Source organism: Schistocerca serialis, chromosome 2, assembly GCF_023864345.2.
Source record: "Schistocerca serialis cubense isolate TAMUIC-IGC-003099 chromosome 2, iqSchSeri2.2, whole genome shotgun sequence".
NCBI lineage: Eukaryota > Metazoa > Arthropoda > Insecta > Orthoptera > Acrididae > Schistocerca > Schistocerca serialis.
This window is the reverse complement of record NC_064639.1, coordinates 1,093,639,617-1,093,657,265: the sequence shown is the minus strand read 5'-3', so window position 1 is coordinate 1,093,657,265 and position 17,649 is coordinate 1,093,639,617. Positions and strand designations below refer to the sequence as shown.

General features: G+C 35.6%; 1 protein-coding gene across 1 annotated transcript in view; it reads right to left on the bottom strand.

Moving 5' to 3' along the window:
* Positions 1-17,445, bottom strand: part of LOC126458553 (protein crossbronx homolog) — a 45,931-nt gene extending 28,486 nt beyond the window's left edge. Inside the window, exons 1-4 of the mRNA XM_050095674.1 lie at positions 17,237-17,445; positions 15,107-15,297; positions 4,267-4,331; positions 140-240 (exon numbers count right to left, since the gene is read on the bottom strand). Coding sequence (XP_049951631.1) covers positions 140-240; positions 4,267-4,331; positions 15,107-15,297; positions 17,237-17,260 — 381 coding nt within the window. The 5' untranslated portion in view covers positions 17,261-17,445. The remainder of the gene's footprint in view (positions 1-139; positions 241-4,266; positions 4,332-15,106; positions 15,298-17,236) is intronic.
* Positions 17,446-17,649: the final 204 nt, after the last annotated feature.

Sequence of the window (17,649 nt, the reverse complement as noted above, 5' to 3'; positions counted from 1 at the left end):
GATTTTTGGATTTGAATTACAGTTGTTTTTCAATGTGATTTACTTTTCACCAGTGATTTGTTATATGTTAATTCATAAAAATTCTTAGAGCTTTCTCTAATGATGCGTCAATAGCAATGAAATTTTTTTTTATACTTACAGGAAAACCACCATCTGGGAAGGTCTCTGGAAGATGTAATGTGAATCTAAATACTCCACCCTGGTACATCCCCTGCCTGACGAACAGGACCCCAAACCACACTGTAAGTATTCATTAAGCTGTAAGTTAGAGAATGGTATTTGGAAGGCATTAAAATGTGTTAGTAATAGTCTTCTCACAGTAAGATACAAAAGCAGTACACTAAAATCAACAAGCTCTTACTACAATACATTTTTTTAAATGTACAACTGTTTTTTCAGTATATCCATTGTGGATGACGAACTGCAACTGTGATTTAAATTGGCATTTATCTGGGAATAAATATCTAACCAGTCGCTTTTTTACAATTTATTCAACCATGTACATCTTTTCAAGCCACTGCAGGCTCATCATCAGATGGAGGTGTTACAAGAACATTATGTTGTGGACCAAGTGTAGCTAGATGCAGTGCTGGTACTGCTGGTGGAAATGACGGAATTTTAGTAACTGGTTACGAAACATTTACAAACCTGAAAGCTTTTTTATGTTTTAGGTACTTACAGTGCACTGCCTTGTGGTATCCACGTCAGATTGCTTCTTATAATGTGGATTATTAAGCTATGTACACAAATAAACACAGTATTTAGCTACACTTGGTTTTACACTGATCACAGAATGTAAACATTTGATGTTTTTACAAAGAATATGGATATGACAGATACTACACTTTACTACATAATAGTCTTTGGGAAGAGATGCATTATACTATGGCATAAATATTACTAGTACAGATTTTACATTTCAGTAAATGTTTCTTGCTGCAGGAGTGTCTTTATATCGGCTAAATTTTTTTTTAATATGGGTTAACAATTAGACAAAAGGTAAACAGCTAGAGTGGAACATTTAATACATAATTAAAAACATTTCGTAAGTTACATAACACATGCATAAATCTTGTTGTTCTTGGCATGTAACGACTATGATATTATGTAACATAAAAAATGTCTTTAATAATGTATTAAATATTCCACTCTAGCTGTTTACCTTTTTATAAAATTGTTCACCAAAATTAATTTTTTTCTGATATAAAGACACTCCTGCAGCTAGAAACATTTACTGAAATGTAAATTCTGTACTAATAAGACATATACTTTTGCATCTCTTGCCAAAGACTATTATGTAGTAAAGTGTAGTATCTGTCATATCCATATTCTTTGTAAAAATATCGAATGTTTACATTCTGTGATCAGTGTAAAACCACGTATAGCTAAATACTGTGTTTATTTGTGTACATAACTCAATAATGCACATTATAAGAAGCTACCTGATGTGGATGCCACAAGGCAGTGCACTGTAAGTATCTCATCATCACCACCACAATCATCATCATCATCATCATCATCATCATCATCATCATCATCTTGGACAGTTCCCAGTCTCTGGCTGGGTCTGTATGGAACATAGGCCTCTCCATCGTCTTCTGTCTTGCCGCCATCTCTCCGTCTTCACCTTGGTCCAGTCTTCTTCTTTCTTCTGTACGCATTCCTCTACTCCATTCAGCCATCTGTCTCTCGGTCTAACTCCTGGTCTCTTTCCTTCCAGTTTCATCTCGTGTATCCTCCTGCATATCCTCTTCTCCTCCATTCTCTTAACATACCCATACGATCTCAGCCTTTATTTCTCTATCTCCTCCTGTAATGGTTCCACCTTCATTAATATTCTTATCCTCTCATTTCTTAACCTGTCTATTTTTGTCACTCCAATACTGTTTCTCAAGAATTCCATCTCACTAGCTTGTACTTTGCTCTCTTCTCTTCCTTTCATAACCCAGGTTTCTGATGCAAATGTCAGGATCAGGTCATAGTATGACCGGTATATAACCTTTTTACTGATTTGGGGTACATCCTTGCTCCATATCAGGCTTCTGACACACTTCTGAAATGCTTTTGCTTTTCTCCCCCACCCATTTATTTCTCTGTCATTTTTTCCATCTTACTGTATCAGGCTTCCTAGGTACTTGAAACTCTCCACTCTCCTCAACTGTTCCCCACCAATTGTTAATCCAGTAGTTCCTCTCTCCTTCTTTCTTGCTGTGATAATCATCTCACTCTTACTTATACTAAATTTCATCCTATATTCTTGTACTGTTCATTCCCATACATCCAACTGCTCTTGTACTTCCTCCTCCTTATTCCCCAAACCATCAGATCATCTGCAAACACCATAGCTTTCATCTTCCTTTCACCAATTACTTGTGCTACTGTACTCATTATAGCATCCATCACTACAATGAAGAGTAATGGTGAAAGGGCACTTCCCTGCCTCAAGCAATTCTTCTGCTCAATCCAAGCTGATCTCTCTCCTCCCACTGTAAGTAAGTACTAAAACTGTAAGTACCTAAAACAACTTCCGAGTTCATAAATGTTTCATAACCAATTACTAAATATCCATCATTTCCACCAGCAGCACCAGCACTGAATCTAGCTACACTTGGTCCACAGCATAATGTTCTTGTAACACCTCCATCTGATGATGAGTCTGCAGTGGCTCGAAAACATGTTCACGGTTGAATAAATCATAAAAAAACGACTGCTTGAACATTTGTTACCAGATGAATGACAATTGTTCGAATGTTGTTTTTACTACAATTGTATAACACTTATGTGACTGCTCACTACAGGCAGGCACTTTCCCGGATGCATTGAAAACATCAAAAGTTATCCCAGTATATAAAAAAGGTGAGAAAGGAAATGTAAATGACTAGAAAAAGTTATGTATGACAAACTTATGAAATTTACAAATAAAAACAACATTCTACATAATGAACAACATGGATTCAGAAATAAGAGGTCAACGACAACTGCTATTTACGAGTGCATCAACTCCATCCTAAACCTGGTGGACAAAAAACAGGAATCAATAGAAGTATTTACTGACTCATCAAAAGCTTTTGACATGGTAGATCATAAAATTCTGCTATCAAAGCTTGAAAGATATGGTATTCGAGGTCTGTCCAACAACAGGATCAGTTCCTTCCTGACTAATCGTAAGCAGACAGCGAGCATCAAGCACATAAATATTGAATTATAAACTGCACTTGAACACTTATCTGACTATAAACAAATTAAAAGTGGTGTGCCCCAAGGATCAGTAATAGACCTTTCTGTATGTAAATGATCTAAACTCAAATGTTAATGGTAACAGTACTGAAACCAAATTCTTAGGACTGTGGCTGCAGAGCAATGTCAGATGGAACAAGCATTTTGAATATTTCAATGTAGAGTTGAACAGAATATGTTACCTTCTTTGCTCAGTAAAATCATGGCATAGTGAGAAAACAGTAATGAATGCATATCATGTCTACTTTCATTCTTGTCTTAGATATGGGGGTCACCTTCTGGGGAAACTGTAGAACAGCTAATTTCACTTTTAAACTACAAAAATGACCATTGAATCTCGTTTGGGTGCAAGAATACAGATTCTTGTAAACCTCTGTTTAAGAAATCTGGTATTCCTCCATACCATGTATGTATGTTACTGAAACCCTTTTATTCTTTAAAATAAATGTAATAGGTAAGGACCGCTGACTGCAAAAAAACTGTGATATGCATGACCGCTTTACCACACAAAACAGAAACTTACATATAACCCAAGTCAGCACAGCTCTGTGCCAAAAAGGTACTTTTCACATGGGAGTTAAGCCTGAAACATAAAAGCTATTACTGGGTCAATACCTTTGGAAAATCTCTGTCATATTTACAGCATCACTGCTTTTACTCCATTGAAGAATATTTAAATTTATGAAGTGTGTTATATAAATACTTATGTATAAAGTGTATTGCTGTAACCTTAAATAAGTATGCCTAGAAATGACTTTCAGTTGTATACTTCTAACTTGACTTGTCCAATGTCTAACGCATAAGCTGCTTTGTAGACAACAGGACCAATAAATACAATACAATACAATACAATCCATTTGAAGTGTAATGTTTACACATGCAGTTTGCATTAGAAAAGTTCTGTGAATTCAGTCAATACAATTAGGAAGTTTACAATCAACAACTTGATCAAGACAAAAAGTTGACAGATGGACACTGAAAAAGATATTTAAGACAGCAACAAAACGATCAGAAATCTTTCATACTTACAGAGTGAGCTCCGAGCAGATGGAATGACGTAAACACCAGGCAAATCTTGTTTTCTTAGCATGTTGCTGAAACACGTGATATAAATATGGAAGAATTAATAAAAACTACAAAAAAAAGGCTCTAACAAAATTTGGAAATAAAAACCATAAACTTAAGAACAATATGTTTTAAAAATGTTTTTAAGTAATGTAAGAAACAATAATGTAACATTAAATCTTACAAAACTGAAATTATTAAAAATGAAAAACAAGTGAATGTTAACAATATTTGTGACAGTGGAAGGAGGACTAATGTCAGCCAAAACTAAAGGAACAACTAGGAGAGGGTGACAGATTTGCAATTTGGATATCACAATTGATTCTCTCACCACTGTAATTTTTAAATAATTTCTTCAACAACGGATAAGACAGAAAAAAGTAAATACAAATGGGAGGTAGTGTTCCTGAAGAGATGGGAAAGCTCTTTCAAACTGCAAGCAACATGAGTTACAAGAGATAAGTCACAGGTAACATGCATACATACCTACATTCACATATAATGTTCTGTGGAACGAATCAAGTTATACATTAACAGAAAAGAAGTAAACACTACTGCTACTTCTGTACAGTACACTAATAACATATTATGACTGATGCAAATCCTTCACACCAATAAGTACAGAAAGTGCTTCTAGGTTACTTAATACACATTTAGAAGGACAAATGCAACTACTTTGAAAGAAGCCACTGCTCCTTCTGCTATACTAATAAGCTGCTGTTTTTACCCAATACTTCAGAGAAACTATGAAACCATACATAGGCCATAATCAGCTATCTATATACTGGTAAAAGCAAAATCTGTCTGCTACAAATATTACAGTTATGGGGCATTTACATTCCTGAATTCATGTATTCTAATGATTTGTAGATAGTGTGGCTAACAAGTTATTCTTTTACTTTGTTTTTGAATATTTGGAGATTTTCAATTTCCTGTCTGATACTGTTATTGACTTTTGCAATAGAATATAAAACTCTACTCTGCACCCTGCACAGTCTATACCGAAATCATATTTATGTCTAGTGCTGTGGTTGTGCATCCTAAATACACTTCTGTTCCTCACCACAAATATCATTAGGGAGTATATGTATTGAAACCCTGAAGAAGCCTCTGCAAGATGTTCAGTTATCAACTTTCTTATATTTTCCTTATCTAAGTTGCAGGGACACAGAAGATTACACCGTAGGATAGTACTGAGTGACAGTATGAAAAGTGTGCTAGCAACCCCATCTGCAGATCAGCACAACTTGAGAGGCTTCCAAGTGCAAAGTTGTCAGTGCAAAGCTTTTTATTTAACTTCTCCATATGCTGATGCCAACTCAGTTTACTATAGATCTGCATGCCCAGTTTTCACACATGGAGCCTCATCTAGTGTATAGCCATCTCCACCTCTGGTACCCGTAAGTCATTTTGAGTTGCCTGGAACGTCATAATATCAGCTCTTCGAAGAGTAAGGGTTAAGCTATTGGATGTGAGCCAGCTGTAAACATGTTCCATTATTATGCTGGCTAGATACAATGTGGGTGTGTTGTGCACTTTGTCAGTACACTTACATCATCAGCAAAGATTACAGTTTTTGAAGAGTCCTGCAATGTCCATTGTAAATTATGTATGTAGGTCAAGAACTGAAATAGGACAATCACCGAATTTTGTGGAGCTCCATACTTAATGTTTCACCACTTCAAATTTAGTCTTATTCCCTTGGAATCATTTGTTAATGAGAGCTCCTGTTGACAAATTTATGTCGGTATAAAATGAAACCAGACAAACTTTTTTTTTTAAATTTTAATACACTTTATTTCTTGTATCATCTAGTTTTCAAACCACTGCACGCTCATCATTATCAGATGGTGGTGCTACACAAACATTATCTGGACCAAGCACAGCCAGACACCACAGTCACAGTGATTGTACTGCCTCGTGGCATCCATCCATCTCCATCTCCATCTCCATCTCTCTCTCTCTCTCTCTCTCTCTCTCAATCTCTCTCTCTCTCTGTGCACCCTCATTCACAGTGAACTAGTTAATGGTACCAAAAAAAAAAGTCAACATCCAAAACACAACTTGTTGCATATTACACTGACATAACAAATTTAAATCACAGCTGCAGTTCATCTGAGCCTCAGTTTTCTAGTGCTAAGACACAACGGCACACTTACTAGGGACTAAAGTGCACTTATGGTGTCCATGGCTCTTCTGTTGCCTGCTGCTGTTGACAGTTGATTATTGTTGGTCATAGTCAATCAAGTGATAGTACATGGTACCCAAGAAGAACTTCTCAATGTTATAATCTCGTTTGTCATAAAAATTTCTTTGTTTCTGAATTTGTCATGATTTTTGAGTAATGGCCAACTTCTTGTCAGTCAATGTGACTTTTTGTTGTTTGTTTTAGTGAGTAAGAACATCTAAGGTCATAACCACCCATGCCATAACCTTAGATTATCAAGAAGTAAAAGAACTTAAAAATGACTATAAGTTTTAAGCCCAATCAACAGAAGGAAAGCAAGCTAAGAACAAGGACTTCCCCAAGGAGAGAGGTCCACAAAATACGCTGTAGGGACATTGGAGGTCCCGAGCCAAAGAATATCCTTGCCCTATTGCTATGATGGAAACAAAGTAAAACACGATCCACAGCCCCTGTTTTATTTGCTAAAACAGCTGATAACTCAGATGGCAAACACACGAGAACATAAATGGTTAGAAAAATGGCATTCGATCAGGAAATGGCGAACCATCATAGGTTGATGACAATGAGCGTAAAGTGGTAGGGGATCACCACTTAACAAATGGTGATGACTAAAACGACAATGCCCAGTACACAACCTACCTAAAATGATCTCCTAGTGGCAAGAGGGCCGAGATGAGGTTGGCTACGCCACAGTGACACCACCTGCTGACAGACAGCAACTCAGAGATCATCCTAAGGGATGGGAGGGCTAGCTCACTGCAGTAGAAGGACTGCAACCTTGGAACAGTGTCAGCAGCCTGACAGACTGATGTGACCAGGAACATACATGAACAACACAGTGGCTCCCTCATCAGCGAGCAAATGGAAGCTTTCCTGGACTCGCAGCACTAAGGGATGCTATGAAGGGCACTGAGAAAATAGGAGTATATGACACAATTAAAAATCCATTGCTGCCAGATGTACTGGGTGGACTGATAGAAGGAGAACAGCTATGCTGTAAATGTTGAGCAGTGTTCTGGAAGGTGATGCCAAAAATGGCAGGTGTCAATGACAAAAGGCACACCTGACACCACGGTCAGTCTCAAGCCGTCGGCACACGGATCGTGCTGTCGAACGTCAACATTGAGTATGCTGAGTTCAACATGCTGCTGAACGCTCAGAAACGCTACTTGTGCATATGGTACGTGGGGCCCAACGTGGTATACGCAATCACAGTGCACTCCAGCAGCAGTTGCGGGATGTTTCTAGTTCATAAATCACACTGTTTACTAAAGGGGCGCGTGTAAAATTCCCATATGCCAGTCATGTTGTTTTATATGCAATACACAAAAATAAAAAGTTCAGTATCCATGTACATGTTTCAAGATGAAAGGGAATGTACCATGTCCAATCAGTAAGGACACAGGTTTATAAAAGTTCCATTACAAACAGTGCAATACAAATTTGCAATAGTTCTCCACATAAGATAAACATCATTTCATCACTCCCACATTTTAGTAAAATCCCAAGGTCATTCTTACTTGATCACTGTTCCTACCCAGAACCAGAATCTTTGCAACACGTGAATTACAAACTTATAAAGATATTTTGCTCCTTTTTCTTTTACAAGTAGCACAAGCTGTCCTGTAGTTTAAGCCAATCAAGCAAACTCACTTCTCAAAATAGGTGAACTTAAATTTACATAACACCAAATATTATAGTATATACTTATATTAAACTAATAATAAAGCATCAGAACCTATTAATAATGCGAATGTTAGGAAAAATTTTTTTTTGACATATCCATCCATGGATATGTGTGTGTGTGCGAGTGTATACCCGTCCTTTTTTCCCCCTAAGGTAAGTCTTTCCGCTCCCGGGATTGGAATGACTCCTTACCCTCTCCCTTAAAACCCACATCCTTTCGTCTTTCTCTCTCCTTCCCTCTTTCCTGATGAAGCAACCGTTTGTTGCGAAAGCTTGAATTTTGTGTGTATGTTTGTGTGTCTATCGACCTGCCAGCACTTTCGTTTGGTAAGTCACATCATCTTTGTTTTTATATTATATACACACACAAATCAGTTGGTTTTACTGAGAAATTCATCAATGGAGTAGAAGGAGTTGGCCACAAATAAATCCTTTGTGCTTCTCTTAAACTGAATTTCATTGGTTGTCAAGCTTTTTATGGCTGCTGGCAAGTTATTGAAAATGTGTGTTCCTGAATAATGCACACTTTTTTGTACAAGACTAAGTGACTTTAAATCCTTGTGAAGATTATTCTTATTTCTAGTATTGATTCCATGAATTGAGCTGTTGGTTTGAAAAAGTGATATATTTTTAATGACAAATTTCATTAAGGAAGAAATATATTGGGAAGCAGTAGTTAGTATCCCTAGTTCCCTAAACAGGCTTCTGCAGGATGTTCTTGAGTTAGAGAGACGGGGAAGGTGTCATTTTGGATCGTTTTTTATGGTTCAAATGGCCGGCCATTTTTTATGCTCTCTCCAGTGATATACAACACAACATAGGTACTAATTACGAAAATACTTTTCAAAATACAAAATAAGATTTTGGTTTAATTTTTTTCCAAAAACACGTAATTTAAAATTTTCAAAATATTTCCATACATACTTGTAAATGATATTGAAAAATATAAATAAGGGATGATGATGGGTTCACTGTAAAAAAAAATATTCCTGACTTTTTTTCTCCTCTAATAGCCCTGTCTTACCAAACCTACCTTTGACAAACAGGAATTTAATTAAAATATACAGAGAGGTAAGCAAAAATATTAGAAATATATATTAGAAATATCAAATTCTTAATGCAAAACAATTAGTATATTCCATAATTAAATTAAGTTTATTGTTTACTTAAATTTTATACAATTCCAACTAATAGCTTATTAACTGATGAAACAAAAATATTGGACATGGAACCTATAACTACATATCTAAATAAGATATGAAAAAAGTGCAAGTACTGATGTAATAGTTCTGGTCCAATATGTACATTTCATTTCCACAAACTAGAGCCAGTATATGCATTCCGGGCAAGTTCAATTGCTGTCTGTACAATCATACATGACTAGAGCCTTTGCTGAGAGGAACTGTTCTGTATTGTTTCCTTCTAAGGTGAATAATGAAACTTTTTATATTATTGGTCCTAAGCCATTGTAGTGCAGCACAGTATTAATGTAAAGCAGTTATTAAACTATTTGAACAATTTTTTTATCTAATAAGTTTTATTGGAACTGTTTTAACAGTTCATTTGCAAGTAAACTGAAGGAGTGTTTTTAATTGGTCTTTCTATCAACATGGAACCTAATAAAAAATGCAGTACTGTAAGAGCACAGCGTTGTAATCCATTGAATAAATAAAATAATTTTATTAGAGACAGGAAAAACTGAAATGTAACAGTGTGGATGTCCAAGCTATTTCCACAAATACCTAATGGCCCCATGATTTGCGATAAATGTAGGAAAGATGTAAACAAACTGAAAAATACAGAGCCAATAAGCGATAAAAATGCTGAAATTGAAATTTATTCTGGATCAGAGGTAATCATCCCAGTCAAAGACTCAGACTTCACTATAACTTCAATGGTTACTCAAACGTTTGACACATTGTGACGAACAAGCTGGAACCTTTTTATTTCCTCTCCTGTTTTGCCATCTGCCTCCTTAAATTCATTTTTTTTTTATTTTTGACTAATTACCATTAACATACGTAAGTATAATCTACATTTTCATAAAAGAAAAAGGTTGGCCCTCAGTTTTACAGAATATAGCACCAGGTCTAATTTTGTGCTAAGTTTCATGTATGTAATTAATTTGCTGATTTACTTTGACTATTCCTAGTTAATATCTTTCATTATAGGGTGAAATCAGTAACTGTTCCGTGACTTAGATTCTACTGTTGACTTGTAAAAAAAAAAAAAAAATTCTGTAATAATGATAAACATTTGGAAAAAGAATCACTGGGATTCTTAAAGTATTTATATGACTGTATTCGAAAACAGGTTAGCAAAGTCAGCTCTTAATTAATTCCAAAGTAATTACCAGTTTGGTCAAAAATATTGTTTGCGTAACTATCTGTTAATTTCACGATTTAAACAAATAATTCGGCTTAACCCTTGTGGCAGAAGAAACTGTTAAAAAGAACCAATTTTTCGATGTATTCAGTTACTTTAATCAGTGATGTTTTAATTGTAATTTCTGCAAATTAAACACCAAACAATGTACAGTTTCAGTACCTATTATTGTGATGTTATATAAAAGCCGATTTTTGGGCTCGAGTCAGTCAATGCATCGCCGAGTTTCAGACAAGAAACCTGTGTTGGTCAGAACAACAACAATGCATCAACTTCACTGTGAAATAAGTGTAACAAAAATAGGCCGTGTGTTAATACAGTATATAAAATGGAAATGCCATGTGGCTAGGGCCTCCCAGCAGGTAGACCATTCGCCTGGTCCAAGTCTTTCGATCTGACGTCACTTCGGCGACTTGCATGTCAATGGGGATGAAATGATGATGATAAAGACAATACAACACCTAGTCCCTGAGCAGAGAAAATCTCCGATCCAGCCGGGAATCGAACCCGGGCCGTTAGGCATGACATTCCGTCACGCTGACCACTCAGCTACCAGGGGTGGACGGTTAATACAGTGACAGTGCCTGTTAATTTTATTTGAAAGACTGTGAACTGTGTGGCTAGGTTTTATTGTTCATAGATGTTCAACAGTAAACTATTGTAGCAACATGCTGACATATGCCTGCAAACTATTAATGAAGCTTATCAAAATTTGCCAATAGCTAACTTGCCATATAACTGAGTAATTCTGGGGGCACATGAACAGTGAAAGTAAAGAACTATGAAACAAAACTGTGCAGCTGTCGGCTACATCATTTATAGTAGTCAGTGTTGACCCCCCATTTTTCAACCAGTATAACAACGCAGTACAGTGACACCGAGGACAATCAACGAAGAAATAAAGCAGGCAAACATCACTTCAAAAACTATGTGAGTCCCCAATTGTTAAGAAAAAAATAATGTCAAAGCAGTATACCAAATTAAAAGTGAAAAAATTCCTTTCGTCAATGAAACATTAACTATTTGTTGTTGCTGAAACTTCATCAGATAATGATACCAATGTCAATGAAAGTGTTCTCTAAAATCTCAAAACTAATGTTTTTACTCCTGCAAGTAGCCCACAAAGTTAATGATTCTCAGAAGTTTACCCAAAAAGTGGACTATCAGGAATATAATGAGCAAATTTCATGCTCTTAATTACATCGTTTACCATTTTGAAAGAAAAGGGGTTTATGAAAGGTCTGAACCAAAAATCAGTGAAATGTTTACCCGTAGATACTATCAAAACTGTACATTCCTGTTATGAAAATGAAGTTACCCGTGCAATGCCAGGTAAATTGCATGACCGTTATAGAACCAAGTGGAAGTAAAACAAAAATATCAAAGACTTATTTTGTGTAACATTAAAGAAGCTTACAACCATTTTAAAGAGAAGTTTCCTAACATAAAAATAGGTTTCTCTAAATTTACTGAGTTGAGACAAAACATTGTGTATTAGCTGGACAGGATGGCATACTCTCCGTCTGTGTGTGCACAACTCACCAACACATAATATTAATGATAGAAAATGCCAAACTAAATACAGTAATAAATGGAAACTTAAAAAATTACGAGGAAAGCATTGCAAAACTGGTTTTCAACCCATCATCAATTGATTGCAACAAGGTAAAATGCGAATATTGCCTAGGAGAAACTATAATACATAAAACTTTACAAGACTCCTTTGATGAAAATTTAATTGAATGAATTCAGTTCCACCAGTGAGTGTCAGCTGACTGCTGCAATATGGAAATTGTACAGAAAACTTCTGAAGACTTTATCGATTTATTCTGTACTAAGATGTCTTCTTCAGTTTAACATTACTTCACTGCCAAGCAACAAAGCTTAAGTCCACAGATGAAAATCTTAATGGGTTGGAATTTGCTGTTACCGTGATTTTTTCAGAAAATTTTAGTGTAGTTCTATAGGACAAAGCTCAGAGTGGCCACTGAAAACAATAACAGGTTATTACACATACTTTTGTTATATATTAGAAACAGCAAGAAAAAATTGAGCATGAGAGCTTTGTCATTGTTTCTGACTGCCTAGAGCACAATACAGCTGGTGCTTATAGCTTTCGAAAAAAGCTAACTTTGTACCTAACGAATAAACTTCAAAAACTTCCAAAAAAGATTTACTTTTTTTTCAGGTGGTTCTGTCACTCAATACAAAAACAAGAAACACTTCCCGAACTTTTGCCTTCATGAGGAATACTTCCAGCCAACGGAAAAGACCTTGTGATGGCGTAGGGAGTTCCGTTAAAAGACAGACAGCTCATGCAAGTTTGCAAAGCCCATACCACAACCATATCCAAACCCCATGAGATCTATTTGAGTGGGCAGTAGCTAACATAACAAAAACAGATTTTGCCTTTTCCACTCCAGAACATTACAATAATTCAGAAATGTTCTTAAAAAGCCAGTCTGAAGAAGTGTTGACGATCAAAGGAACACAGCAATCTGATGCAGTCTTTACCAAAACAACAACAAAATTATTAGCGAAACACTTCTCAATTGATGTGCAGGGTTGAGAGAGGGAGGTAACTGCATCACCAGACAAAGTGAAGTTACAAGACATATCAGGCTACACCACCACTGCCTCTGGCAAAAATTGGTGGCTTGGGTACATTTTACAAGAAGGGGGGAAAATCCCCTTGATTAACTGAGAAAAAAAAAAAAAAAACTGGTGGCTTGGATACATTTTAGGGAAAAGAAAGAACATGATGAACTGAAAATAACTTTTCTATACCCATTTCGATCAGTTACACCATTCTCCTATGCTACACGTGCAAATATCCAGTGGAGTACCAGTTGTGGATGTTCTCACAAAACGAAATCTGTTTACTCTGACGGGGAGAACATACACTCTTGTTGAAAGTGATGTAAGCTAAACCAAATTGTTTAATATAATCTGCATAGGTCCGAGATAATTTTCTGGAGTACTGCTTTTAAACTCAAAACTTAATTTTTTCTCAGGTTCGTGTTAATTTATATGTTGTAGATAGTTATTTAAAAATTATTACTAACACTTACTGTAACACAATTAGCTATATATAGACACCTATTACTATCAAAACCAAGCACCATGTATTTAATTGTTCTGGTCCAAGCACCATGGACCAGAACTATTTAATCAATATTTGACTCTTTTCATACATTATTTAAATTTGTAGTTATGGGTCCCATGTTCAATATTTTTGTTTCACCAATTAAGAGTCTATTAGTTTAAAATGTAAAAAAGTAAAGCAAGCAATCAACTTAATTTAATTATGTAATATACCAATTGGTTTTGTTTGAAGAAGAAGATGTTTTGATATTTCTGGTATTTTTTACTTACCTACCTTTCTGTACATTTTAATTAAATTCCTGGATGAAATGTAACAATATTATGAAAAGGAAAGTTGCCACTAACCATATAGCGGAGATGCTAAGTCGCAGATAGGAATAATAAAAACACTGTCACAAATTTGTGATAGTCTTCTTTCTTTGTTGTGCTTATCTGCAACTCAGTATCTCCACCATACAGTTAGTGGCAACTTTCCTTTTTATAGTTTTGTTAATTTAATTCCTATTTGTTACAGGTAGGTTTGATCAAAATGGGGCTATTAGTGAAAAACAAGAGTCAAGAATTTTTTTTATTGCATACTTATATTTTCCCTTGTGATTTACAACGGTACTAAGTATTTGTGGACAAATTTAGAAAATTTTAAATTATGTACTTTTTGGAAAAAAATTAAATCAAAATTTCAATTTGCATTTTTTTTTTAAAAAATCATAATTAGAGCCTATGTTGTGATGTATATCACTGGAAAGAGCATAAAAATGATGACACCTTTACCAGCTTTCTAGCTCAATTATGACAGTTCCCATTCAAGATTTTTTGGCCAGTTTTTGAAAAATTTGCATAGCCATATCTCATAAATGGCTTGAGATACAAAAAATGAAATTTAGTATTATTTTTAGTCTCAGCACCCACTATGAGTATACCCAATTTTGGTAAAATCTAAAATGGTGAGGTAAATTGGGTGGGTTGATTTACACTGAATGGCCACTTACATAATAAGAATGCACAGTAGCAGTATCTTTCAGAGGAAGCACAGGTGCTTCTGGGATGCCTGTGCCATGGAGATGTGTTTTGGCAGTAACAGGCTTGTGAGGGTCAGGGACTGTCAGAACCTGGAAGGCAAAGATAAGTGTAGAAGGAGGGGTGGGATATAGACAAAGGAAATTTTATGTTTAGGCCATTGGGTGACATTCCATGGTTTAGGAAGTATTTCAGAAACAGCGTGTTGGACTGGGTTTTAGGCAGGGAAAGGAAAATTTTTCTGAACTGGTGCAGAAAGATGGAGCAGGGGTCCACTGTGGCATGTGTGGTTCTTGGTAACAGGAAATGACATAGGAAAAGGGCAAATTAAGGTGTTAGGTGGTTGTGAGGGGATCTAGATAACAGAAAAAGATGTGTACAAATATGTAACAATATGTGCAAACAGATATGTAAAAAACTTACTATTCAGATATAATGCAGTACTCCTGTTGAAACTGACTGTACACCTTTTGATTGCCGCTGTTTATAATAGGCCTGTCAATCATTTTTGCTGACATGCTGAGTTGAGAATCTGCACTAGGATCTGATGGTAGCACCTTCCTGAATGATCCTTGTCGTTTAAAGGAGTCGCTGCCATCAGCATTTGAGCTGACCTGCATATGTTGTACAAAATAATTACTTTCTTGTTTCTCAAACATTGCCAAATGAAAAAAATATTAACTGAAAACTTCTTATTACAAAAAATAGCCTACTATTATAGTAGGTACATTACAGACAAAAGTCAGTTTGAATAGATTCGCAATGAAAACCATGTTACACAGCTGCAGCAAATTATGAAAGACACTCCAGAAATAGTAAATGTAGCATCACTGAATGTACTGGAAATAAGAAGCTGCACTTGGCAAGCCACAGATGATGGAAACAGCCAGACAATTAACAATATAAATAAGAGACTTCAATAAACTGGAATTATTAATTGAGATTATCACTAACTTCGGAAACACACATTACAAGGGGCACATATGGATTTCCACCTTTTCCTTGGTGACATTCCAGTCTTAACCTTCAAAAAGCTTTAATTTATGCAAACCATTCTTTCAATCTTCCAGACTGCAAACTTTTCATATGAGCAGGAATCCCTAAGAATCAATTAACTGTGACTTTTATTACAATGAATCGCATTTTTCAATAGTTAAACTAACAGGGTATCAGGTTGAGTTATCTTAATATGGACTGTCCACTGTTTTCCACAAATAATTTCAGTCAATTGCTGGCGAGGTTTCTACTCTAACAGCTCATAGCTTTCCTATTTCCTGACCATTACCTCACTTAGCACACTGTTACTGTTTAGTATATAATGATAATTTTTAAACTTGCAACTTGTTCCAATATTTGCAAAAACAGACATAATGTCTTATGGGATAACAGCAATCAGTGATTTTATAATGTTACTTTAAATCCGTCTTGATTGCAAATTTTTTTATTATTCATATGACCGGTTTCGGTTCATTCAGAACCATCTTCAGATTTGATATTTAAGTTACAGGAGTAACCCGTCCAATTCAGCAACTTTCACATGCTACGTAACATGTGAAAGTTGCTGAATTGGACGGGTTACTCCTGTAACTTAAATATCAGATCTGAAGATGGTTCTGAATGAACCGAAACCGGTTATATGAATAATAAAAAAATTTGCAATCAAGACGGATTTAAAGTAACATTATGTTCCAATATTGGTGCTAGGTCTATGGAATACAAAATAAAGTACCCTACATGAATGAATTAATTTAATTGTTCTTTATTCTTAGAACCATGGCAGGCTCCCCCCCCCCCCCCTCCCCAACACATGCCCATTTGATTATGATGTGTTGTTGAGAATTATATGAACGACCACAAAGCATTATTGACATATACAAAAAACAGGCATCATTTATATACTTACATTCTTAGGATTTTTGTATAAGATCTTTTTTTAAATGGCAACAAGAGGAATTTATTACTTCATGAACCGTAATTATGAGTGTCACTGCTAGCAGAAAGTAAGAAAATTAGTACGATTTTTCTATTAGGCACAAACAATAATAACTACCTTAATGATAAATCTGAGAACCCTCTTTCTTCAAGTTCATATAACTAGTCTCCAGCAGAGAAAAATCTGTTTTAATAACAAAGCACATTGCCAATCACCTCGATCACATTAAATGAATTTTTTTGAAAAAGGAGCCACTGTCAAGGAATATGGGATAGTTGCAAAATAATAGCATTAAATTTTAAGTGTATGTAGCTGCTAAAGTAAGTAAGAGGTTTAGGTTTTCGACGGAAGACTTATTTCAGGGCTATCAATATCCTTCAAATCTACCATAAGCTTTGCATGATGTTGTCAAAACGAAAACTGGGTTATACTCAGTAATTTAGGTAAGGTTACGAAACAATTGCAGCGTTAAATTCTCAGTATATGTGGCTGCCAGAGTAAGTAAAAGAGGTTTGGTTTCCACGGAAAACTTATTTCAGAGCTATCAATAGTCTTTCAACTTACCATAATCTTAAATTCTTCATGCAAAACCATAATCATAATTTGATTTCGAGATTTACCTTCTCAGCCTGCTGTGACGCCATCCGCTGCTATGAATATCCTTTTTCTATACATTCATTGATTGTACACAATTCGGGTGTATCACAATAACTGAAAAAATGTAGAAAAAACATTATTTTGATTCTCTGTCATTGCCGCCCAACACTGTGTATACAAAACAAATGTAGCACAGATGAGTCATAGATAACTCTCATAACATGAGTTGCGTGATGATTAGAATCTATGGAAATGCTCTGACTAAGTCCACTGGTTCATATGAAGCCAAAATTCTGCGCAGATTTATATGCATGCAAAAAATCGCACCAAATGTGTTTTCATGCGACGCAAGTTCCAATTTACTGCTCGCCGACCATCTGTAGACGTAGAAAAGAAATTTCAGCAGCAAGTGACTAGGCTATTGCATTCCCAGAGT